This window comes from Grammomys surdaster, unplaced genomic scaffold, assembly GCF_004785775.1.
Source record: "Grammomys surdaster isolate TR1022 unplaced genomic scaffold, NIH_TR_1.0 62, whole genome shotgun sequence".
Lineage (NCBI taxonomy): Eukaryota > Metazoa > Chordata > Mammalia > Rodentia > Muridae > Grammomys > Grammomys surdaster.
Genome location: NW_021604564.1, coordinates 24,444,321 through 24,470,465, shown reverse-complemented (window position 1 = coordinate 24,470,465; position 26,145 = coordinate 24,444,321). Strand labels below are relative to the sequence as shown.

Here is a 26,145-nt window from a genome sequence, read left to right as displayed (position 1 = left end):
TCTCTCTCTTTTCTCTCTCTCTCCCTCTCTCTCTTCTATCCTCCATCTACCCTCCCTTCCTTCCTCTCTCTCTCTCTCTCTCTCTTTCTCTCTTTCCTTCTTTCTTTCTTTCTTTCACAACCTCAATGTTCTTTCATCAAATCCCTCCCACAATCATTCTCGTTTAGCTCCACTGGAAGGACACAAGTGAGGTATTAGGAAAAAAAAAAACAAAATAAAAACTCAAAGCTCTAGAATAAATTAAAAGATTTTAGCTTGATAACACTCGCAGGCTGAGGTTTGGTGACACCTCTGCTTTTCCCTCCCACTCTGGCCCTATTTTCCCATTCACACACTTTCCACTCACTTACCCTACCACCCAGTATGACATGACTGGTGGCGTCTTTTTCTGATCAGTCCAGTTTTCAGGTGAGCATTCAAACAGCACACCGTGTTCTTTCACAGGGCTCAGAGAAGACACTGAGTTTGCAGACTCTGAATGATCTCCACCACTTAGCACTTTCTTTTTCTGCAAATTAGCATGGGTTATGAGTATTAACTAGTATTGACTATGAGTATTAACTAATATTAACTAGTATTGACAGTGTTATTTTAAAATGTTTGGAACTGGGAATGTACTTCAGTGGTAGGAGTGCTTGTCTAGCATGCACAGAGCCCCTGGGTTTAATCCCGGAAACTAGAAAAATAAAATGGTTCACATAAATATCAATGATGCTGCTGGCGGCTGACTCTGGCTCTAAGAGTCTACAATGTTATTCTTCCTGTTAACCTGCAGAAAATCCCGATTCTTCTTCAATTCTTGGTTTAAACATTATCTCCTAAGATAGATTACAAGCTTTAACCAAAGGCAGAGAGCAAGTACTGTTCTCTCTCTATTCTTGCTTCTTTTTCAAGGCAGGCTCTCACTATTTATCCCTGGCTAGCTGGAGCTGGTCCTAAGCTTGGGACACTCCTACTGTCTCATTCTGCAGTGGCTGGACTAGACATGTGTCATCATGTTTGGGTTATACTTTTTTCCTTTTTAAAGATTTGTGTGTGTCTGTATAAGCATCCATGCTGGTGTGTGTTCACAGCGGCCAGCTGTCCTCCTAAACGCTGTGTTCCCCGAATAGCCACACAGCCTTCTCCCTCTCCACTCATGCCTGTTCCAAGCTAGCTTGACATGATCAGAGGGAATTAGTAAAACAGTAACCTACACCACTCAGACTATGATTAAAGTAATTCTTGATACTGGCTCTCCTGGATTTACAATTTATTTAGCTCCATCATTAGGAGGTAGGTTTCAGGGAAAGGCTTTAATCTGTTTTCTTTTGTAGTACCTAGAATAGTGTCTGGTGCAGAGCAGGTACCTTGACCTGTAATGAGAAAGGCCAGTTTCCATTGTTGAATATGACCAAGCAAGGTGAGGACATTCCCAGAGCGTCCATTGCTATGTTAATATGGCAGGAGAGAGCCCAAGCATTGAAAACAGGAAGGGCTCCCTGGTCAATCAGAACCTTGTTATAATAGTTTCTAAGAACCCAAAAGTGTGGAACACAGAACTAACTCTACTGTTGAATGGGCCCTGAAGTGATATAATCCAAAGAGTCAGGGCTGCTTACTCCCAGCCCAATGTTCTTCACAAAATGGGTATGCTGCATACATCCCAAGCGTTTTTAGAGGGGTGCTCCTGGACGGTTGATAGATGGAGTACAAACCCCTCCTCTTCTCTCTCCCTTCCCTTCTTTTGTTTTTTAAAGATTCATTTTTTTTTAATTTATGAGTATATGTGTGTGCCCATGTGAGTTTACATGCACCACCTGTGTGCAGGTACTTAAGGAGGCCAGAGACCATCAGGCCCCTTGGGGTTGAGAGCTGTCTAACGTGGTGTTGGGAACAAAACTCCAGGTCCTCTCTCCAAGCACAGAATGTGGTCTTAACTGCTGAGCCACCTTCATGGTCTCCTTCTTTGAGACAGAGTCTCATATAGCTCAGGGTTCTTCAGACTTACTATGAGTCTGGAGATGATTTTTTGAATTTCTCATCCTCCTGCCTCCACATCAGAAGTATTGTGATTACAGATGTGGACCAGTTTATTCACAGTAGGAGATGGAACCCAGAGCTTCATGGATGACATAAGCACTTTACTAACTAAGCTGATAGCTGCAGTCCTAGCCATAAACCTCTCAATATTTTTCCATAATGACAGTTCAACACCAGTTCTCCTGTCACCACAAGAATTCAATTGATCCTATAAGTATATATAATATTACTGTCCAAGCATGGGGTGCAACACTAAATGAAATTTTATCCAAAATTGAAACAGTAGCCACCAACTAACAAATGGTTAATTCACAAATATTAGATATGAGTGGCTAGTTGGTATTATAAACTACCGTTTTGTACTTTGCCATGAAAAACTCGGTCCACCATTTCCAGAGGTAGGATTCCAGGCCACAGAACTGAACAGAACTGAAAACTGCTGGTCATGCTGATTTAAGAAAACAGAGAGCTGATATTTGCTTACCTCCTCCTTCAGTGTCTGCTGGAAAACTGCACGGATAGAGAGACAACATTGATGGAAATTCTTTATTAGTTGAGAGTGGACGGAACCACCTAGCTGAGCCACCTCTTCGTGGGTGGGGGTGATGAAGATGCCTTGCACCGTTTCTAAGGCAACATAGTGGAAGAGTGTATTCTCAGGACCAGAGGTCAATCTTGAAAAAGAGAGAGAGAGAAGGAAATTAAAGTAAATCAAAGAATTATTTAATTTTGAATTTTGTAGAGTTCTCACAAGACTATTTGAAATAATATTAGCAGTATGATTACATATAGAAATCTGAGCCAAATGTTTAATTCTCTGTCCTTAAGTAAAGTACATGTTAGGCTATTGTTAGTTCCTTCATAGAGACAAACAGTGCCAGCTATGGATGGATAAACACTAATTCATTTGTAAGTAGCTTAAAGTCTCTTTACTAAACAACCAAATGGCTAAGCTCTCTTTTGCTATGGTTTGTAATGAATAACAGCTCATGCTTGGCATAAATCTCAACTAGCTATAAAAATGATATCAGTTTAGAGTAGGGCACATACAGTATTATCTCCCACAAAATTAAACTTATTGAAATCAGCACCATCAAACTTCTTTGTCATGGCAACAATACTGATGATCCTGAAGAAATATAAAATTATTAGCAATTACAAAGTTAGGTTAGTAGCTCATCACTGTGCCAACAGTTGATCGTATTCTTCTACACTACTACAACCTTCTTCTCATTTATATTCTGTTTAAAGGAGGTGGAACCTTTAAAATGAGGCTGACAAGAGTCTCATGCAATAGTCAACTTTATTCAGAACATCAGACAATTTATACTCTGATAGTTAAGAGAAGTCACATGTGTGAAGTGTACATTCATGAGGCAGATAAACCGCATGCAGCAAAAACATGTTTTTTCATAGAGGCATCTAAACAAATAATAATAGCCAGTTGTAATGAATAATCTAAAGTAAACTCAATTCTAACTGTGACACCCGGGATGGGCATGAGAAGAACATTATAAGAACAACTGAATGTTTTTGAAGAAGCCAAGGTCATAAGAGTCTTGTCTTGGTTTCTTGGAGTTTTCTCACAAGTATTCAGAAATCTCACACAACTCTATTCTTAGATCCTGTTCCAACAATATTTGCTTACTGTTTTCAGTTTTTCTTTTCTTTCCTATCTCTTCCCCATCCCCCTGTATTTAATTTCAGATAGGTCAGCAGAACCTATAATGTTTATGTTTCCCTGAAGGAAGAAGGGTCAAAAGAATAACAAAGAGGCAAGAAATAACAACAGCTATCATGAATGTCTTCTATGTGCCACAGTGTGTGTTTGAAAGTACCTTAGTTCAATTTCCATAATGGCCATGCATGATATTAAATGTTATTGTGGTCCTTTTAGCCATGGAGACTTATCCAGCACTGGGATGCGCCTGACTTCAGATGCATTGTCACCTAGGGTTTGTCTGACCCTGTAGCCTGTTCTTTCTTTACCCTGTCTTTTACTCTCCACTGCTGAGTGTCAGGAGTTTGGAGGCCAATGCAGGGACCTTCATGCAAAGCGGTATCATGGGAGAGGGGTCAGCTGCGATTGCTGAAATAGCAAGTGGATGTAACTATGCCAATGAATAAAATGCTTGGTGTAAAAGATGTATTTTTATGTCATATATTTACAAAGGGACATGCAAGTTTGAGTGATATAATACATTCATCTAGTAAAATGCTTTTAAAATGAACTTGCCACATCTTTAATGAATAAGTTGTACATATTTGGCATCTTTTAAAGGAAAAAGCCCCGCTATTTATACACATGGGCACTCTTACTGTCTCATTCTGCAGTGGTTGGACTAGACATGTGTCATCATGTTTGGGTTATACTTTTTTCCTTTTTAAAGATTGGAGTGTGTCTATATAAGTGTCCATGCTGGTGTGTGTTCACAGCGGCCAGCTGTCCTCCTAAACGCTGTGTTCTCCAAATAACCACACAGCCTTTTCCCTCTATTAAACTTAAACAAAAGTTTCCTTTTATATAATGTCAAAACAACGTATGTATTTTAAAAATATGGTATGGCAGTAATGAAATGCCATCAAATTTGGCAGTTAACTGCTAAATGGAAGACTGGGGTTTTCAAAGGGATTTCAGCTTACCATAGAAGGTTGGATTCATATTTATTTGCTTAAAGGTGTTTTAACTATTAAAATTAAACACTAAAACATGGAGGTATTGAATACCAAATTTTAACATATTATATTTTCAGAACACTACTTTAATCAGATAAGTTATCATACTTTTGCCCTAACTTCAGATAACAAACATTTCTTGGCAACTGCTATTGTACTTAGGAACACACCTGCACTTAGGAAATATTTCCATGACTAAGAAGCTTGTGGTCATGCACCCACTCTTCCTGTGTAAGTGAATTCTCATTCTACATGTTTCATTGCTTAACTGCAACTAGTGTTGTTTTGCCAGCTGGTCCCACACATGACATCAACATTAAACATCAGGCAAGAAGATTCTGGCAGACTAGGTAGCTACCCACAAAATAAACATAAAAGAAGACTTAGCTTAGTCAGTAAAGTTTCTTATAAACACGAGGACCAGAGTTCAAATCACAGCAACCATGCAAAAAACTGGGCATGTTGGTGTACCTTTGCAACTCCAGCTGTGGAGAGGCAGAGACAGGTAGAGCCCTGGTGCTCACTAGGAAGCCAACCCAGCATGCTTAGTTAGCACCAGGCAGTGAGAGACCTTGTCTCAAAAGACAAGCTAGGCAGATCCTGAGATGACCATCAAGGTAATCCTAAGTTGGAGCTTTACCTGTTTGCTCAGGATCAGATTTTAGGACTCATATTCTGAGAGGGAGACACACGGGGAGAAGTCAGCGGGATGTGTTATAGAACCATAGAAGAGAATTGAGTGAAGGAAGCACAATATCGCAGAGAGAAAAGCTGAGCTGTGCTGCAGTTGCCACGCAGGCCTTCATGTACCACCTGGAACCAGGAAGCATGGTTGGCCTTGTCCAGTTGTCTTGAATTTGGGCAAATGGCCAACCCTTTGTTCTCTAGAAGTGAGCACTCTAAGCTGTTTGGCACTAGCAGACACCACTTCCAGGCACAGGACTAAGGATAACCAGGCGTCTACTAGAGTGTAAAATTAGTCTTTAAACTCTAATTTAAAAAGAAGACATCCAAAAAGTATGTTATCTGTGGGAAAGAGGTAAAGAGTGACTCATGTTTTAAAATACTACTTTTGGTGTTTTCATTAGAGTACGAATATGTTCATGTCCCTAAATATGCAATGAACGATTACAAAAACACTATAGATGTGACCTCATATCTGTGCTATATCATAATCACGCTCATTGAATTATCTCTGTACTTTCTCAAAGGCAAGGACTTTAGATGAAAAGGCATGCTAGACGTTTCTTACTTCATCATGTTATAGAGTTCCAATTCCTTTTCTGAAAGTTCTTTTTTCAAAGTTCCCAAATGAAACGGATTTGGAAGTGTTGACTTCTTCCTAGCAAGCTGGAAGATAAGTATGTCAGTTTGTATCTAAGAATAGGATCACATAGCAGAAATGATTCAAAAATTTAAAACCTAAGAACACTATTTTTGTGCCGCTCCCTTTAAATATTTTCAATGCGAATCTGCATCTCTTATTCTTTGCTAAGGAGGTTTCCAAGGTCAAGTCACAGTGAAAACTCCCCACCAGTTCCATTACTGAATGAGTGTGTGTGCATGTGTGTGTGTGTGTGTGTGTGTGTGTGCGCTTGTCTCTCTCGATGCTGTCTGAACTCAAGGTCACAGAGATCTCAGTCTTATTCATGGAGGCTGACTAAAGCTTGGCTATCCATAAATTATCCAAATCCTCTTGATCTGTTTCCTATTAATTTTACCAAGTGAGACAACTGGTTATAGCTAAGATTCGAAACATACATGGAACAAACACATTCTGTTCTGGCTCCAACAGCATCCCACTGTCTTTGTATAGGAGAGGGGAGAGCTATGCTTGGGCATATCAGTGCACTCAGAAGCACTGGAGCCCATTCATACTCAGCCTTTCTTCTGCTTTGTCTGGCATCACCTCCATCCTCCTGATGGAAGTTTCAAAACTGTGTGGAGAGACTCAGCATCCCAGGAGTAAGTGCAAAGCTCCCAAGGGTGGTGATAGCTTTGACAAATGTGGAGGTATCTTACAGTGTGTGTGGGAAAATGTCAAGGGAAGTCATAACCTCAGGGAGGAGCATTCTCTGTTCCACATTCACATTTGTAATGTTTGTGACATTCAATTCATATACACAGATTAAGAACCTTAGGTTATTATAAACAGGCATCTCCTCTTCCCCATTCAGATCATCTGCTTCTGTTAAATGTTGTACTGGCTACTTAGTCAGACTGACACCAGGTCTGCCCCACAGCAAAGATGCTCTGACACCCTTATCAATGCAGAAGAAAGGCCAATGTGGTTGAAGTTTCTCTACTTGGAAGCACTGTGAAAAAAATGTCTTAAGTACCACAGGGCTTACGCCTTGGCACTTGATATTTCTTTCTCTTTTCAATTTTAAGTCTTTTCCTTAATGACTAAACACCCACCATTTCAAACAAGGAACGCTCTCCCAGTTAAAAAAAATTCTCTCAGTTATTGCTCACATTGCAGACATTGGAATGAACACACACCTTAAGCAAGGCCACATTGTCATCTGAGCCTTCGGATTCTCTTTGCTTCCGTACTGCATCTGGGGTAGTGTGTGGGCTCAGACCAACACCTTCTTCCCCTTCACCAGGCTCACGTCCACCACTGATCCTGGAGGGACTGGGCTTTCGTGCCTTGAAGGAATAGTCACTGAAAAAGGTTCTTCTGCATGTTGGAGAGGTTGCAGTTTTGGAAGGCCCCTGTAGCCTACTGAGGATAGGCGAAGTGGTCAAACTATCTGCCTTTTCACGTGGTGCAGCAAGGAACCAGTCAGCACAGGACAAGCAGGGCCCTGGGGATGTGGCTAGCTGCTCCTCTATGCGGGACTCCACTCCTTCCAGCTGATGAAGGGTTGCTCTGACCTGATCTACATAGATGCAATCTGGACCAGGGTTCCCAGTAGCTTTAGATGCACAGCCTCCAGCTTCTAACAGCACACACAACATGTAATGTCGCTGTAAAGGAAGATTGATACAGGTTCAACTGAAAATATTTAATACAGTCTGTATGTATATGCTTGTAAATACTAAAGACATACGGGCATTTGCACATGCTCGTGAGTTCTGAAAATCTCTTCTTTCTTGTTTCCCCATCATCAAAGCTCCCTGACCCACTATGGAGACAATCAATGGAAACAATCCCACATAGCTTAATTTTGATAAAGCAACAAATCATCATCAACTATTTTTCTTAGTCCAGAGAAGTTCCTGAAACTCTCAAATAGCCTCCATTATTACCACCCTCATTCAGACAGGACTTACGTACAGCCCAGGCTGCCTTCAAACTCAAACTTGCAATCCTCTTGCCTCAGCTTTCCAAGTGCTGGGATTATAGGGATCATTAACATGCTGGGCTTGGCTCTAACTTGTTTCATGAAATCATAAAATCACTATAGGAAGGGAACAAAGCATCTTCAGACTCTGCTAAAATCCTACACTAGATTTTACTAATATTTCTTCATGAGTATTAAATAGATACAGAAGGAAGAGAATAGAGAAGCATTTAACATTTTCTTGAATAAATAATTAACATATTCATACTGTAACTGAGCATGTTTGTGTTCTTGAGCAAGTAGGTTTAAAAAATATAAAATGAAATTCAAGAAAGAAGTCCATAACTCACCAATCCGACAATTAGTAAGAAATATCTCCCTTCAGGTTCCTGGAAGGCCTCGGGGTCTGAGTCTGAAGGGGGCTGGAGGTGGTGTCTTGGAAACACCTCTCTCCATATTATCAGCTGGCCAATCCTTTGCTTTGCTGCTAAAGGCAGCACACAGTACTGGCGACAGTATGCAGCGATCTCAACAACATCATCCTTAGGCAGATGGCTGCACACCATATAACCCTGGGATTTAATCACAGAGAGCCTAAGTTCTAAGAGTTGCATAAATACCCCAATTGTAGGCTTAAAATAATGTAGTTTTAAAGGAACTAAGCTAAGATTTGTCAGCAGTCCATGCTATTGGCCTGAATCACGCTGCAGATCAAGTTTGAAACTGAAGAGACTTTAGCAGATAGACTACTGCACAAAGTGAGATCACCTCATGTAGGACTGATTATCTTGAATGTTTGATTAAACTAGGACTAGAAAGAGAAGCAGGGTCTAGGTCAGCACAGACATTCTTTTCTGTATGCCTCCTGAATCATCCGACTCTGTTAAATAATGTTATATACTGTTTTTAATGATATTTTTAAGTGAAATACTTAACTTTCCTTTAATGGAAGTAGTTCCTCAATGCTACAAGATGCAATGTACTTCACCTCTGAAGAAGAGGTTAAAAGAGCAAGAACATCACTGCAAGAGGATATTAACAATATACTTACTGCTGGAGACAGCTCTGCAGACACTGGCTACCAAACCTGATGACCCAAGTTTGATCCCAGGAGCCCCACATAGAAGGAGAGAACAACTCTTTCAAGTTGACCTTGGCCTTCACATATGCTCTGTGGGGCTCACATGCACACACACATTAAATAAACATAATTTTTAAAATTCTGAAGAAAGGAACATAATGCTCTTCTGTCTTATATATCTTATTTTAAGTATTCTTTCACTTCTGCACTCTTGGAAATGCCTTAGCATACAGTAAAACATGAATATTTACTGTATTTACAAATCTCTGAGGTCTTATTCCTAGATCATAGTCTTGTCTGCAAAGTGGTAACATTTCTTCCATGCGTGTAAAAGTTTGAGAATATCTACTTTAGCTCTATGTATATAGCAGTTGGATATTGATAAATCTTTTAAGCTTCAACTTACCTTGTAAAACAGAGAAGACCCCAAAATTGTATACAGCCGTCTCATGTCATAGTAATCCTCAGACTGGGGGGAAATTCACAGTTGATTTATAATTAGTACTTATTTATTCATTTTATGCAGAAGATAAAAAATATTCTAGTTGCATTGCAATAGTTCAAGTAAAGATTATATTCATTAAAAACAACTTGTTACAGTACCTATGACATCAGTGCTAGAGGACTGAGGTAAAAGACCCATGTGTTTACTTGTCTGACAGCTTTATCTGTGGTCCTACAACATAGTAGAACACACAGCATTTGCTATTCCACGAGGGACTTTGAAAATAACTCTGTTGTGACAGGAAAGCTCCCATTACAATTCACAATATCCAATATTACCATGCACTACTTTTAAAGCACAAATTATCACACTCTGTTTGTGGGAGAGTGAGTGTTATTCAAAAAACTCTGCACACACATACTTTTTGAATAATCCTTCTTCCAGGGATCCACAAGATGTCTCAGTGAATCAAGACATTTTTGTAAAGGTCAAAAGTGAATACAGAGAAGTTATAGCTAACGCCACACTCAGTGATGGAGGGATGGTCATCTAAGTTTGATGCCGTGTCAAAGAACAGCACAGGTCTTAGAATAGTGTAGGCATACAAGTTACAGGGTGTGGAAAATGGAAGTTCCAGAACAGACAGTGTGCACCATCCTACAGCTACCTGCAATATCTATGACTATACATGTGGGGTTTTGTGTAGGAAAGTAAGGATATAGGAAAGTTTAGAAACATCCATTCCAAACTCTGAGAGGAGTTACACCTGTGATGCCAGCAGGAAAGAATGAAGAGATATTATTTGTCTTTGTCTCTTCCTGTAACATCCATCTTCTAATTTTATACTGAACGAAGAGGAAATTAAAAAAAATCAGAAACAGCTTAAGTGTCTTTGAAACTGTTACATCCATACAATACTCTGCTACTCAGCAACAAGAGGACTGAATAGAGCCAAGCACTGTGGCACATGTCTGTAAGCACAGAGCTCAGGAGGCTGAGGCAGGGGCACTGTAAGTCAGATGAACAAGAACAGCGTCCTCAGCTCCTTCGTGTCTGTCACTGCCTGAGTTTGAGTACGTGAGTGTGGGTTCATGCAGCATGAAATATTAAAAATGCAATCCACGCTATGCCAGCAAGGCACTGGCACGCAGGCCAGCTTGTTCTCGTCTCGGCAGACTCTCTGACCCAGAGCTCCAAAATCTCTCCACCTGGCTCCATAAGTCCCCATGGTGGGTCACTGCCATGCCAGCCCCAAGCTTCCAAATTCCCATGGCTTTTTGGTGTACACTTCTTACAAACCCATGCTTTGCCTCCATACCTTTCTCTCTGGAACCGAGTTGAGTCACTTCGTGAAGGAAAACACCACGCAAACTTAGTTTAGGATCAACAGGTAACACAATTGCTGGATGCAACAACTAGCATCCTGATTTGTAAGCCATTCTAAGTTAAATACTCCGGTAGCAGATCCCAACGGATCTTCCACCTGAACCCGGGGCCTCCTCTACTACCTACATTTTGGCCTCCATGCTCCCGTCCACCCTGTATGCAGGTGAGGGCAGGCACAAGATAAGGCCTGTGGTTGGGCAGTGGAAAAGGAAGGGGGGCTGAGAATTTTAGAGACAAGTACAGAGAGTACAGAGAGATGGAGATAAGATAGAACCTATAGGAAGAGGAGCCAGAACCACACAGTCCTGGGAGCCACAAGGATTGGGGATTTCTTAGGTAGACGGTTAAATAATAAGTAGGGTGCATTTGTCCCATCTGGGTGTGCAGTGTGTTTATATCTATTGAGTTTTTGAGTTCAGTGTGCAGGTGTTTTGTGGGTTAAGAATTTACTGATATAAATCTGACTGATAAATTACAAGCTTCTAGAGTTTTGATTTTACCATTTACAGGGATTTGTGATGGCTAACTACAGGGGACGGGCTGGGAATGTGAGCACAATCCACAGCAAGAGAACTACGAGATGGGCGGGTACTGCCTGGGGCTAGCCATGGAGGTGGTGACACTGTCAGGGACAGAGAATAGTGTGGGACAATGCCTTTTTTATTTCACAAAACAGGTTCATATTGTTTCCTCATATCTTGCTCTTTCCCTCTCTCTTACTAAATTATTTCTAACCAATCCTAGACACACTTTTTCAGTAAGTAACTTCAGAGTGTACTCTAAGGGGCTGGAGAGATGACTCAGTGGTTAAGGGAGCTTACTGCTCTTGTAGAGGACCCAGGTTCAGTTCTCAATACACAGAATTGGAGCACAACCACCTGCAACTCCAGTTCCAGAGAATCATATACCCTCTTCTGGCTTCTATGGGATCAAACATGTTCATGTTACAGACATACACTCAGATACACACATAAAATAAAATAAGATAAAATACAATAAAATAAAATAATTAAAAAAATAATGTACTTGGCTGGGCAGTAGTAGCGCACACCTTTAATCCAGCACTTGGAAGGCAGAGACAGGAGGCTATCTCTGAGTTTGAGACTAGCCTGGTCTACAGAGTAAGTTTCAGGACAGCCATGGCTACACAGAGAAACAGAAACTCTGTCTTGAAAAACAAAAACAAACAAACAAACAAAAAAGTACTCTAAAACAGAAGAAATCTTAACACACACACATCACAGACACACACACACACACACACAGAGCTGTATATACATGTATATATAGCTATAATGCCATTATTTAAGGATTTATTCTTGTCTTATATACAGCCATTAGCACTACATTTCCTTAATTGTCTCACAGATGTCTATTTATATATATATTACTTACAGACAGGGCTCACTGTGTAATCAAGGTCCATCTTTAACTTGAGATTCAACTGTCTCTGTCTCCTTAGTGCTGGGATTAAAGGTATGTGCCACCATGACCTGCCTCATGGATATTTTAAACAAACTTGTTTGATGAGAAGCCAAGGAAGACTGCACACTGAGGTTGGGTCACATGGTTAAGTCTCTTTCAGGATCTTTCTCTTCTTGCCTCTGCCTCCGTCCATCTTTCTGTGATTTATTTGTTATAGAGAGAAACTATCCCATGTTTCCCAGTCTGGAGTTGACTGGTTACAACTTCCCGTCCACACATAGTCTTGATTGCCCTTTACTTAAGGGTGTCAGATGAGCTCATGCTCCATCCAAGTATTTCCTGGGTGGTTTGTGTGCTTCCACACTGTCAACAGCGTTGATTGCCAACTTAGGAATCTAAATCATGTGATCATGCAGGAGGCAAACTTCTAGGCATGCTTGGGGTGATTCTCTCGAGTCTCTTAATGGGCATATGGAGACCCATCTTAATAGTGGGCAGGGCCACTCCCTACACAGGGTTCTAGGACCATATAAATAGAGAGCAGGCCGAGCACTGTGTGCATACATGCTCTGCTCGACATCTGACTGGGTCACAGTGCAACCAGTCCCCAAGTCTCCTGCTGCTGGGACTCTCCTCCATGATGGCTGCAACCTGATCCACGAGCCAGAATAAACCCTCTCTTTTAATATCAGAGCATTTTATCACAGCAACAGATAAAGAAGTCGAGGCAAGTACACGCAATGTGCTGCCTGTTGTCTTTCTGTCATCTCTGTGTCACCTTGAAGAACCTAGCCCCTTTTGGTGACAACTTATCTGCTGGATTTTTCATCGGGGGACCGAGGAACTAGAAATTTAAAAGGTTGAAAGCTACATTTCCAGGTCTAAGTTAAATTCACACGCACAGTGTTCTCAAATCATCACTGTCTCCATCTCTGTCCTCATGAAGCCCCAGCACTTGTTAGGTAATCACTGTGCAGCCGATGTCTGCAGCTGAATACAAAGCCTTGGGGCAAGTAGACATTTGCCATTGTCAACCCAGAGGCTGAATACTGCTCTAAGTCCACTTGTCAATTGCTCAGAATGACTGACTACAAACTGGAGTTCAATGTTGTGCCTCTGTGGAAATCCCCTTCCTCTTACCAGTTCTTCGAAGTCAGCGGCCTCAAGGTCACTCAGTGTGGTGTCCAGTTCCACCTGTGTGAACACAAGAAGGAGCACTGAACTCCTTGAAAGATTAAACACATATTCCTCTTTGTAGCAATACTTAAGAAATATTGCAAAAGGGAATATGTTATTTTTAAGCTTTGAAAATATAAAACAGTAACTTATTTAACAAAAGTGTTTTTTTATTAAAAGTTGCTGCAAAAATGTTAAAAGCCTCAACACAAAACAATTCATGAGATTAAAAAACTACTTTCTTATTTTAAGTTAATTTTTTTAACATCTCAAAGCAAAATGAAAAATAACTATTAATGTGGCTAACCTATTTTAGGTCGTTTTTCTGCTTCCTGTGTATTTTTCAATTCTTGGAAAATACCAACATTCTTCCCTGTCTCTCTCCTGGAAACAATGTTTTGAATAAAAGCATTGCCTATCGTTATTCAGATTATAACATCAAGGCAGGAGTTCTCCTGGGATCTGGCAGAGCTGAACTTCCCCACAGAGTTATTAGACAAAAATCTTTACATAGGATTTGGCTTTTGTTTCTATGGAAATTGCTGGAACTTTTTCTTAAAGCATCCACAACTTAAAAACAGAGAAAAATTAACCTGTAATGCACAAATGTGTATACATACAAAAATAGTCACTTAAATACGTAGCATACACATGATGTATAAATAAGGATCCCCGTTTTTCTCCCCCAACCCTCTTTCTCTCACGGGCTAAGGCATTCTCTGTGGGGCTGTCTCACACTGTGTTGTACTGAGCTGACTAAAGCTCCTGAGCCATTAGTCATGCCTTTCAACACGCTCACACAGTGTGACTTATTACTCATTTGTGACCCATGTCTTCTTGCATCTAGCAAATACTTTGTGTTCTCTTGTTTGGTGAGAACCTTTCACCTTGAAAAAAAAAAAACCTGTCAGACAAAGAGACCAAATACTTGTGACTTATGAATTTCCCTTTACTTGGTCTCCGGGCTGATATGAGACTAACAAACTGTTTCTATTAACATAGGTGAGATACTGTCCCTCTAACAACGTCAGTGTTCCCAAAGGAAACATGACTGAAAAATTCTCAAATACCTGGGAAAGAAAACCGAAGGGAAATCACATCTAATACTAAACACAAAACAAACTGTTCCCAAATTAAAACCAAATATTCCACTGAACATCTGCCAATCTGACTCACTACTTTTTATACCTGAGGTTTTTTATGGGATTAAGTTCCTTACTATATTCATTAGAAGATAGGTTGTCAATAAAAGCTACTAATCTAAGAGTGAAAAATCTCAAAGAAAAGAAGAAAGGATTCTTCTAGCTTTTTTGGTAAAAAAGCTTTGGGGCTTCTGGTTCCTGGTCACATGTGCAGAAAGCCTGAAGTAGGTACTCAGCCCAAACAAGTCAAAGGCTCAACAGAATAAACAGTCAACTCTTCTGTGTCTGAAAGATGAGTAAGAACACAGCAAACTGCTGACTCCAAGACCAGACAGTCAGACAGACAGACAGACAGACAGACAGACAGACAGACAGACAGACATTCACAGCTGCAGAAGCCACCATCACAGTCAGGGCCAGCACAACAAAACCTGCACTGTAGTTGGCAAGCTGCCAGAGCCTCCATGTGGACAATTTCCATAGTTGTAGCTCATGGAATCCCAGGCCTCTGGGTCCCCCAAGCTTTTGTGAGTTTTCTCACCAGGAGCCTAACCAAGTTGCCATAGTAAATACTCTCCAGACTCTAGGAAACACTAGGAAAGAAAGGGAACCAGGGAGCCATACTCTAGAGCACTGGGCTTTCTTTAAAAAGCATGTCCCATGGAGAAACCAGTTAACTATAGAACAACCCCATGGGATGTGGCATAACTAGGGGTGAACACAGTCAGTAATAGCCTTCCTCAGTGCAGAAGAAGACTGTGTAACCTCCTATGTGGGAGGAGGGAAATGCCCAAGTCCAGCTCACACTAGCTAGCTAGCTGGCCTGCCCCAGCAGAGGGGAGAGGAAGCCTGACAAACGATGCTAAGGTCCACAGTCCAACAATCTGCAGGTTCTCTGGTTGGCTGAGCCCTAACCACAGACTAAGAGTGCTTCCCCTCCCAGCACTTCTTGGTCACCTCATTATCAGGGTCTATATCTGATGATACTTTCTCATATACAACATGTCCAACTACCAAGAAAAATGGATCACAAGGCATCAAACAGCAAGCCCACAAATTTAGGGTAGAAAGTGTCAGCTAAGATGTGGCTGAAAGGAGACACGGCTAAGATATTAGAATTAACAGCCAGAAAATTTAAAATAAAATGACTGAGACACTGTGCAAGAAAAGAAGACAAGGTAAGCTGAGATGGAGTTCCTAAGAGAGAACCAATTATGAGTCAGGGGCAAGAGACTGGGGTGACTCTTAGCCAGAACGTCAGCTCTCACTGGTACCTTGGGATTATAAAGGGATCTGGTGGGCTTGTATTTCTCCAAGGTAAAAAGACTCGCAGTGGCCGTGAGATAGGCTTTGAAGCCAGGGTCCTTCTATCTTAAAGGCGACATTGTGTAGTTATTTCCTATGTCAAAAAGTTGTGTTTTCTCCTGAAAGCACTGGTGTGGCCAACTGTTGAGGGTTGGTCTGCCGATATGTACTTCAATGCTAAATTCTGAAGGAAGCTGGCCTAGAGCCACTTCTCACATTGACAAGCTTTACCTGTGCAAACCTTGCTCCTTGATTTAAAACTATTGGCTAAATAAAATGGGCTACCCCCCCCATGACTGGAGGGATTAGGGGCTGGTTAGGGGTGGAGAAGGAGACAGAGACAGACATAGACAGACAGAGACAGGGAGAGGGAGAGACAGACAAGAAGAGAGAGAACAGACTGGGAAGAGAAGGAGGAAGAATGGATGGAGAGGCGGAAGCCGTCATGAAGAGAGATGAACCACGAGCACGTGGCCAGGAGAAACAGCAAGTGGCTGGGTCACACCACAGGGATGTATCCAGACCAGCAGTTAGAAAAGTAATTGCTAAAGCCAGATAAAATAACCATAGTCTGAATCTCATATATTCGTAAGCTAGTCGGGGATAAGCTTAAAGTAGTTGTGCTCCAGCCACCTGATATGACTGACACTTGTAAGGGGATGTAGCTCAGTGGCAGAAAGAACACTTGGCCAGCATGCATGGGCTTGCTCCTAGGGTCAAGTTGTAGGACAAGAAAAAAAAAAGCAGATAGTCATTTTAGCCTGAGACTGTCAACGCACAGAACCAGGACAAAACAGAAGATCAGCAGGTAAATGTCCTGTATACATGAGCTGACACCCCCAGCTCCAGCTAAGAACCATGTAACGGAGCCTCCACAGCTGTGACTGCAGTCACAGTGCGCCCTTCCCCACTTCACAGTTGAGTGCTCTCCCATCTCCACAAACGACTTAAAGGATCAGGAGTAAACTGTCAGTCACTTGGGCATATGCTGAGGAACTTCATGAAGAACAGAATCTTGGGGATTGTTCCAGTAACACAGTCTGGGTTTTTCATGGGCAGAGAGGTGGCCATACAGGTGGCCATACAGTGTCACCTCATTTAATACTGAGAAAATGCTATAAGTAAAGGGATTAAACGGTGTGCCACACTAAAGGTTTCTGAATTGGTCTTGTCAGTTGTATAAAGTTACTTATGGTGGATAAACATGAAGTCATACTGAAAACACCTAAGCATCGAGAAGCCCTGTGTTGCTTAGCTGTATATGAAACAAATCAAAATCTAAACACCTATGGTCATAGCAAGGAACTGGAAATGTGGTTCAAAGGTAGAACGTGAATGTTGGATGCAGGAGGCTAAAGCTCAGAATCAAAAACAAACAAGGGCTATTTGCTGTCAGTGGACCTTATATTCTTAAGAATCATATTAATGCAGTGAATGCAGACCACCAAAGGCTTTGTTTAGTCACAGTCTTTTACTAGTATCACGGAAGTAATCCTCCATCCACGGCTTTAATCTGGACAGGTACAAAAGCTGACCTTGTGTTGTAAAATCAGAGCCACAAAATTGCAAGTAAGACATTCTAGATTTTTGACAAAAATTCTGAGTTTGGAAAGCTTAAATATAAAATATGATGAGAGAACCAATTTCTATTTTTAAGGATCATTTGTTGAAGTTTATGTCACTGGATCTCCTACTTCAGCAGTTTCTTCAGTTGTCACTTATAATCGTGAAACACACACACCTCACATGCACACACACAAATACCCCACATGCACACACACACACACACACCCCACATGCACACATACACACACACCACATGCACACACACACACACACACACACATACTCTCCAAAGAGAAAGGGAGAAGAGGGCCAGCTCAGCCCTGGAACCTAGACAGAGGCGGAGGGGAACCAAGCACACTAACCTATCCTATGACCTGCACATACCATGGTGGCAGGCATGCCCCAAGTATAAACTTAAAAAACTATTTTACAAAGGAAACGAGACTGCTCCGGGCTTAGAACAAGGTGGATGGTTCTGATTCTTAGGTGGACCCCTAAGATTACCTTGAGCTCCTGTGGAAGTATGAGCCAACGGACTCCAGGGAGGTTGTCCAAAAGCACAGCACTGGCTGCATCGTACTGCTGGGCGCTGGGGCTGCTGCTGAGATGTAGTTTACCGGGCCGAAGAGCTCGTTCAAAGAACAAGCTGAAGAAATGATCCAGACGGGGCGCATTCTCAACCTGGCAGAAGGCACTGGAGAAGCAGGAACTGGAAGTGAGCCCAAGCTGTGGAGAGGTCCATGACCTGCACTAGCTCAGGGGACTGGCTCTGCCCCAGCACTGACGCTCCCTCCTCCTGTTCCTATAGTTACGGCTACTGCTGTGGGGTGACTGAAGGAGGGCATTAATACACTTTCTGCATTTAGCAAGAGGACACCAGCGAAGAACTGCTGGGCCAACACAGGGCCATGTGCACAAGAAAAAGGGCCAAAGTACACACTTCCTTCCTCTCTACCTTCCAACCATTTACAGCTCCCTGAGTCTTTCAGGTAATGGAGGATAAGAAAGAGATTCTGCATGCTGCAGTACAACAGATTGAGCTTTGAATTGCTCTTACTAGGCAACTCTCATACGGCCAATCAACAGGCCTCTCTCTGAATTTTGGTTTCCAACCTAAAACTTGGGTTAATGTGACCCAACTCACCTTCAAATCACCTAGCACTCCCTACACAACTTCTTATGGTGCTTATTATGAGAATACGGGAAATACAAAATGCGGAGCTATGTTGTTTTCTCCTCATCGAGGCGCAGCATTGGAGGGAGCAAGGGAAGGAGAAAGGAAGGGATACAGAGAAACAGAGGGGACTGGAGAGGTTAAACAGCTGATTTTAGACAAGCAAGAGCATGTTAATCAAGACTGTTCCTTGGACCAGCTCATAAGATGACACAATGGCTGGCTTGCATCGCACAGAAGTGACATTCACTGACTCCTCCTGCAAATATTTAAGTGTCTAGTTTATTCCAGCCACCATTCTCTTTGCCAGGAGTACAGCAATAGAATCAGACAAAAGACAATGACTGCTGAGCACACAAGCTGACAGAGTAGGGCAAGGAGACGGCGGATGGCTGGCTAGACGGTCAGGTGTTCTATTCACGTTTTTACTTTAAAGAGAGGATCTGCCTGAATGTGTGAGGTCACATGTCCCTTCAGCTTCCCAAATTGCTTCAACTGTAAGCATGCAACTTCCTGCCCAGTCAGCTTGCTGTTCTGGAGGAAATGATTAAGAAACACTATGAACATAGGCCATTTAAGTTGATATCCCTGTATGAAGAAGACCCAGCAGGAGGGAAGAGGGCAGAGTCTGTGGTGGGGCAAACGTTGCCAATGTATAAGCAGGGGGTGGGCGTGGTGTGTGATCTGATCAGACGGGTAGGTAGGTAGGTGGGACCCAGGTAGTAATGCTGGCCATTCTAACTGTTTTATGGAAATTAATTAATGCAGCAGGAATAAAGACGGAGATCCAGAAACAGCTACTATAGTACCACAGAGCAGCTGTTAGGTAGGAAAATGGTGAATACCTAGAGGAATGGGTAGAGCGGACAGGCACTGTAGACAGCTAGGGGACAGAGCAAGGAAATATAGCTTTAGTTCCATCAAAACACTAATAGGAACTTGCTCACAACTTTAAATGATCACTAAATCTTTGGACCTTTGAAAAACCTTTATGAAATCTTTTTATAGAAAAAAGCTTAATTAAGAATTGTTACAAAAAGTCTGTTAGTAACTGCTTACGTCTCTGTGCTTCTTAAAGAACACAGACATACCCCATTTGTTTTCTTAGTTTGCCCTTCAAATTCCTGTTTGAACAAGGAAAAATTAATTAAATTTGCTGCTACTCTAGAGAAACTTTCCTATCAATAGAAGGTGAAGTGCAGAGAAACTAGGTCCCTCCGCCCTTACCCTACCGTGTGGACCACACAACAACTTCAGTAGTTTGTTGACATGCATGAAATCCATCGAAGAAAGTTGACCCTTGATAATCTCTCTGTTTGTGCAAACAGCTCAACTAGGGTACAACACAGCAAAGTCTGCCACTCTAATAGAACTTTAAAAAGGCAATTAATACCATGGTCTCATTCCTCATTGATTAAATCATATTAGGAAAGGGAAAAGGCACTATGTTTGGATGACCAGCCTTTTGTACCTAAATTATTCGGAAGTTCCTCATAAGTAATCAAGTCTGGGGGATGTGCCTCCTAACAGGTTCCTCTACCAGAGACCGTGATATAAACAAATGATCTGTCCATATTAACACAATCACAGAAGGTCATCCCTGATTCCTTGAGCACAGTTCCAGTAAAGTGTCTCCATAGATAATCAGAGAGAGATACCACATTTGGAAAAATTCATAAACTATCTTTCAGTTTCTCTACTGGTATACTCTGGTGTTCAGGGCAGAGGTATCACTTTCATCCCCAGAGGCACTAAAATCTGCAGAGATCCCACTGGAGAAAAATGTTTTCCAGGCATAGTACTGTACATTCAAATGGTTAACAGTTACCTCAGTTTCCCCTTCAAATCAAGAAATCTGTATCACATTATACTATAAGGCTAAAAACCAAAAGCACCTGCAACAGGCCACAGCACCAAGAATGAGCAACGGTTGAGCGCTTGACCCTATAGGATATCTCTATCACCCCCTCCAGGGCTCAGGTGACATCTCAGGAGAAGGTGAGACACAGAGGTGTGGAGGGAGACGTGCAGCACAGACATGTTATCTGGATCCAGTCAGGCCTTTGCTCGCTGAACTCACTACAGCTATGGTTATCTGCATAAGACCTGTACAGGAATGCACTGTAGGCATTTCGTCATGGAATGAGGAGGGACCGTGAGGGACTGTGGCAGGTGATGCTGCTTTAGTGGGGCAGCCACTGCTCTAGTTGTCCATGCTCTAGTAAACAGTCCCTGACAGTGCTCAAGCTTGAGTAAGCAACCCTAATAAACTCAGTGGGTCACACGAAAGAGATCGAAGCAGGAGGGGGCTTGCTGGGAGGAAAGAGGGTTTCAGTAGGAGGAGAAGGAGGTGACAGAGGGTCATGAAGAGTGAACATGACTACAAACTCATGAGATAAGAGAAGCAGAACATACACATGAAATGGAATGCACGCTCGTGTTTTGCAGAGACTACACAAAGGAATACACACTGCTCCTTAACATTCCGTACTGTGCACCTGATTCCTGCTAACTGCTTTGTTTGTTTTTTGAGACAAGGTCTATAACTCAGTCTGGCCTGAAAACTACTTACATATCCTAGGTCAGCCTTGAACTTACAGTAATTCTCCTGCCTCAGACTCACAAATGCTGAGTTTACAGATATGAGCCACCATGCCTAGCTAAATGCACATTTCTGATTACATTTTTGAATTAAGAAACATTTTGGGGCGGTATGATAGCAAAGAAAACAAAAAAAATTACTGAAAATCTTACTCTTGTCTATATGCTACATAGACATGTGCTATATATTTGCCTCTAAACAAAAGAACCAGTATGTACTGGTCACTATACATCATAATATAGGACTTGTAATCACTAGATCCTGTGCTAACTAGTAGTTGATATGAGCTTCTGCATGGTTCATTACAGGCTATAGTGTGGAAGGAGAAACAGCATCACGGGCTCTCTAAGGCACATGTGGCGCTTCATACCTACAGCCCCAGCACCTGAAGGCCCAGGCCAGTCTGAGTTACATACACAGCAAGATCCTGTCTCTGAAATTAATTCATAGTTAAATTAAATAAAAATTAAAAACAAACAAACAAACAAACCTGAGGGAACTGTCACAAGGCAAGGAATAAACCAAAAAAGTCCACTTCTCAAGCAAGAGGCCGTCAGGCACAGAGGAAGACACAGACTCTAGAGAAACACTCACCTGTCTAAAGAGCCATACATGAACTTTAAGGTTTGGGCAGCGTCTTCTATCATGTTCCTTAGCTGGGGAAGAGGAACTCTTAAAAGAAAAAAATGCAGTTACTCATTTGTGACATGATCTGATGACAATGACCCCCCAAAGAAGCAAGATGTCTTTACACATGTATATTTGTAGGGTTTAGTCAGCTGCGGGCAGAGTGGTAAAGGGTGCTTCACCAACTAGTGAGGTCACTCAGAGGTAGGAAGTCATTTTGGCATTGCAGAGTCACTGTTTTACCAAAAGTATCGAATATCTGGGAAAAATACCCTGTGCTGAGCCTTGACTCCCCCACCCCCGCCGCCCCGCACCCCATATCCTCCAGCATGAATAAAATGGGAGCTCACTAAATCCAAAGCACATTCTTGTGAAGTCGGAGTGGAAGAAAACACCCCAGCCCTTTACCTCTGTGTTGTCAATACTGACAGCCCCAAAGCATGGGTAATAATACAATATGTCCCCAGTGCAGCCTTGGGATCATGAACCCATCACAGGGAGTTTGCTTTTTGACTAAAAGGCCATGCTTGTAATGAGGCAGGCCTTGTTACGTTATTTTACTTTTTTGTTGTTGCTGTTGCCATAGTTTCAGAACTGTTGTTTAAAGGGAAACAAAAAGATCCCAACTTACTCTTCAGCAGGCAGGCCAATTAACAGCAACTTGTCAGACTCTTTCAAGTAAGCAACATGAATTTGTTTCCCATTTAAATGGAGGGATGAGCTAAGAAAAAACATAAATTCAAGATGTGGTTAGGATATCTTTAACTGTTATGAAGTTATAAAAATATCCTTAATAGGTTACACATGGTTTAATTTAAGATCTGAATTGCTTAATAAGCAAATTTCTTGCCACATACCTAACTGTCACACAGAAAAGGCAGCGGTTTTGTAACAACAAAAATACATTTGGAATTATCTCCAAACCTTCAGGACACACAAAAGCAGAATCATCGCATGTCTACAATTCTGGCTTTCAGGAGACTGTGGCTGTGGCTGAAGGACTGCTATGAATTTGAAGCCAGTTTGAGTGACATAGTGAGTCCCAGGCCAGCAGGGCTACAGAGTGAGACCCTGTCCGGAACTCGGGTATGTGTGAAATGTTTTGTTGACACAAGGTAGCTACACATAGTTTAGGATATTTTTATAAGACTTTGCATCCTAGCTCATTAACTTCATAGACTCTTTGGGATGGCCCATGTATGGGCATAATCGCTAAGGAGATTATAAAGAAAACAAAACAGTGATTGAACCTGGAGGCTGACAGCCCAATATGAGACACAGGTTAGAGGCAAGTGATGGAACCTGAGTCATGTACACATAGGCGCTCAAGGAACTCCTGGATGGAGCACGTGCACACTATGTGGTGGCTACGAGGGAGCGCTTCTGTCAGAGGCTGTTGGTATATACATTTCATGCACGGCCAAAGTATTCTTAATTATACTTCACCCAGCTGCAAATGATTAGATACCTTCTCAAAAGAAATACAATAACCAACTAGGGAAACACAGAGACGCAAGTGTGTGTAATTTAAATATGAACTATTAAAAAGATTTTTTTTCATACAGAATATTGTTTTTACATTAAAATTTAAAAGTACACATACTTTTAGGCAAATATCAGTCTCTTTTATATCATACTAATATTATTACAATTTTTAAAAAAGAATGTGCAACAAGAAACAGGTATTGTTAAAGAACCCTGAAGACATTTCACATTTACTGTTTCCTCAAAAAGGTTTTCCTAGTTGTCCTTACTGCTTGCACAGGTTACCTCATGTCTTACCATTACTGACAAGATCTAACTATTAAGTGAAATAGCATCCATCCTACACAGCAGAGAAAGAAAAAGAACAAACCTACATGAAAAACCTTACATTTTGTTTAAGAACATTACTCCAGAGCTGGAGGGATGGTTTGGTAGTTAGGAGCACTTGCTGCTCTTCCAGGGAACAAGTTTTGTTCCCAGCACTCATGATCAGGTACACATGGGTGCCTTCAGCTTCAGGGAATCTGATACTTCTGTAGGCAACTGCATTCATATTTGCAGAGGCACACACAGACACACAGACACAGATGCACAAACACGCAGACAATTTAAAAAGTGTTTTTAAGAAACAAATGTGCATTCATTTTATGGTTCCATGCATTTCAAATGTCTACTGTAGGAATCTCTACCAGGCAAGCCAGTGGGTACCTGGGGCTTGAGCTGTGATGTCCAGGATGACAAGGGGCACAGGGTTTCTTTTTAAGGTGAATAAAATGTTCTGACATTGATCATGGCCAATATCTCTGAATATATGTCATGGTTTTTAATATGCTTGGCCCAGGGAGTGGCACTATTTGGAGGTGTAGCCTTGTTGGAGTAGATGTGTCACTGTGGGCACGGGCTTTAAGACCCTCATCCTGTCTGCCTGGAAGCCAGTCTTCCACTAGCAGCCCTCAGATGAAGAGGTAGATAAAAATCAATGTTTGGCCAAAACAAATGGAAAAGGTTTTTATCAGAGATAACTAAAGGTGAGGACTTGAAGAAAGAGATAAACATTATTACCTAGTGACTTGTGTCCCAGTTACACTTTCCAGCATGTCACAGAGTGTGAGAAAAATCCCCCTCACACTCTTGAGTTTCTGAGATGCTTCAGACACTGGATAATGGTAAAGAATTTCCTGCTGTTGGGGAAAGGAAACAGATGATAAGCCTCCCAGACACTCCAACCAACACTTGGCCAGAAAGTTCAGATTTTGTATTAAGGACAAAACAAGAGTCCTTTCAGTTTCAGCTTTAGTCAGAGTTTCATTCAGACACAAGGACAAAGGTATGCCTGGTATGTTAACACTTCAACAAGCATTGCAAACGGTACACTTGAAAGTCAGGTTAGAGACTACACAGACAGAACTCTACACAGTTAATTGAAATTACTTATTTCAAATAGTGCTTTAAGCTTTAATCCCCACAGGAAACCCATAGGTGTCTTTCATTTCTTTCATACTGAACCTTAAAAGATAATCATCTTTTTTGGTGATGTTATTAAATGCTTGCTTAATTTACAAAGTGAGAATACAAAACTGAAGAAGTTCAAATAGGAAGAAAAAAAGTATCACAGGATTATAAAATCTCTGGCTTAAATCTGAGAGAGTTTAACTAGCACAAATTAATCTACATGACAAGGCATGTTTTATTTTAAATTACAGAAAATGCTAATTTACAGGATAATTTACAAAATGCTGAATATTTTTCTATTTTCAGTGAGAACCTATTTCCAGGAAACAGAGAGCTTTAACAGAAATAAATAACGACTCTCCAAGTAGGAGCTCCAGTGTGCTGAGGCTCCAAAAGCAGAGGTGGGCAGCGGGAGCCTCGCTTCCTGCTGAGACGTAGGCAGCATCTAATTTTCTCACACAGCAAGTTAAAAATCAGACAAAAATAAAACTTCTAAATAGAAACCATATAGAACTGAGAGTAACTTCTAGTTGCTCTAATCGCTACAATTGCTAGAACAGGAAGTACACGTTCCTGCAGATTACACTGGCTTAGCTTTCCTTGGTTCTCTGAAGACTGTTAAAAATCTATATGAGAAATAGTTACCTGGCGTGGGGTCCATGTATTCACACTTTTACATTACCACAGATATGATGATGACACACTGTGTGTACCTACTGTTTATACTTATTAAGAACGCCTAAGATATGTAAATTATTCAATATATGCTATGGGATATGTTTGTCAAATACACTGAATAATAATGATTCAAATGGTTTTGCAATTTTCATTAGTGAAAATAGCTACAAAGTATTTTCTTATAATTTTATTATTTATTTCTGGAAATTAAATCAAATGAATTAAAATCTTCTGTGATGTAGATGTAATAAATTTAAACCATGTCCAACAAATACTTCCATTATGTTTTGTCAAAATACCAAATGCTGCTTTAAATAGTCTTTGACTAACTTTTTACAAGTCTCCATCTTGTAATTTAAAGACAAGCGCTGTATCAATTATGTAACTCTCAGGGAAAGAAATGACCCTATGACATTTTGTTGTAAAGTATCAGACTAGTAAAAAAAGGCCATTTAAAGAAGTCTCCATAGTAGTCTTAAAAGCCTTGGTATTGAAGGGCTGGCAGGCTCTGCAGTGCCCAGCCAATTTAATTAGTTGTGTTTTTAAAGCCCTTGTTAGGAGCCTGCACTCATAGATGCTTCCACCCTGCATGGTAAGAATAAAGAGCCTCTCC

The 26,145-nt window shown here is 41.3% G+C and overlaps 1 protein-coding gene across 1 annotated transcript in view; it reads right to left on the bottom strand.

Moving 5' to 3' along the window:
• Nucleotides 1-26,145, bottom strand: part of Intu (inturned planar cell polarity protein) — a 61,338-nt gene that overhangs the window by 4,374 nt on the left and 30,819 nt on the right. The window contains exons 5-15 of the mRNA XM_028764344.1: nt 24,465-24,583; nt 22,549-22,638; nt 21,885-21,962; nt 18,019-18,208; nt 13,466-13,519; nt 9,476-9,538; nt 8,339-8,560; nt 7,201-7,671; nt 5,951-6,048; nt 2,507-2,696; nt 351-508 (exon numbers count right to left, since the gene is read on the bottom strand). Of these exons, the coding sequence (XP_028620177.1) occupies nt 351-508; nt 2,507-2,696; nt 5,951-6,048; nt 7,201-7,671; nt 8,339-8,560; nt 9,476-9,538; nt 13,466-13,519; nt 18,019-18,208; nt 21,885-21,962; nt 22,549-22,638; nt 24,465-24,583 (1,733 nt within the window). The remainder of the gene's footprint in view (nt 1-350; nt 509-2,506; nt 2,697-5,950; nt 6,049-7,200; nt 7,672-8,338; nt 8,561-9,475; nt 9,539-13,465; nt 13,520-18,018; nt 18,209-21,884; nt 21,963-22,548; nt 22,639-24,464; nt 24,584-26,145) is intronic.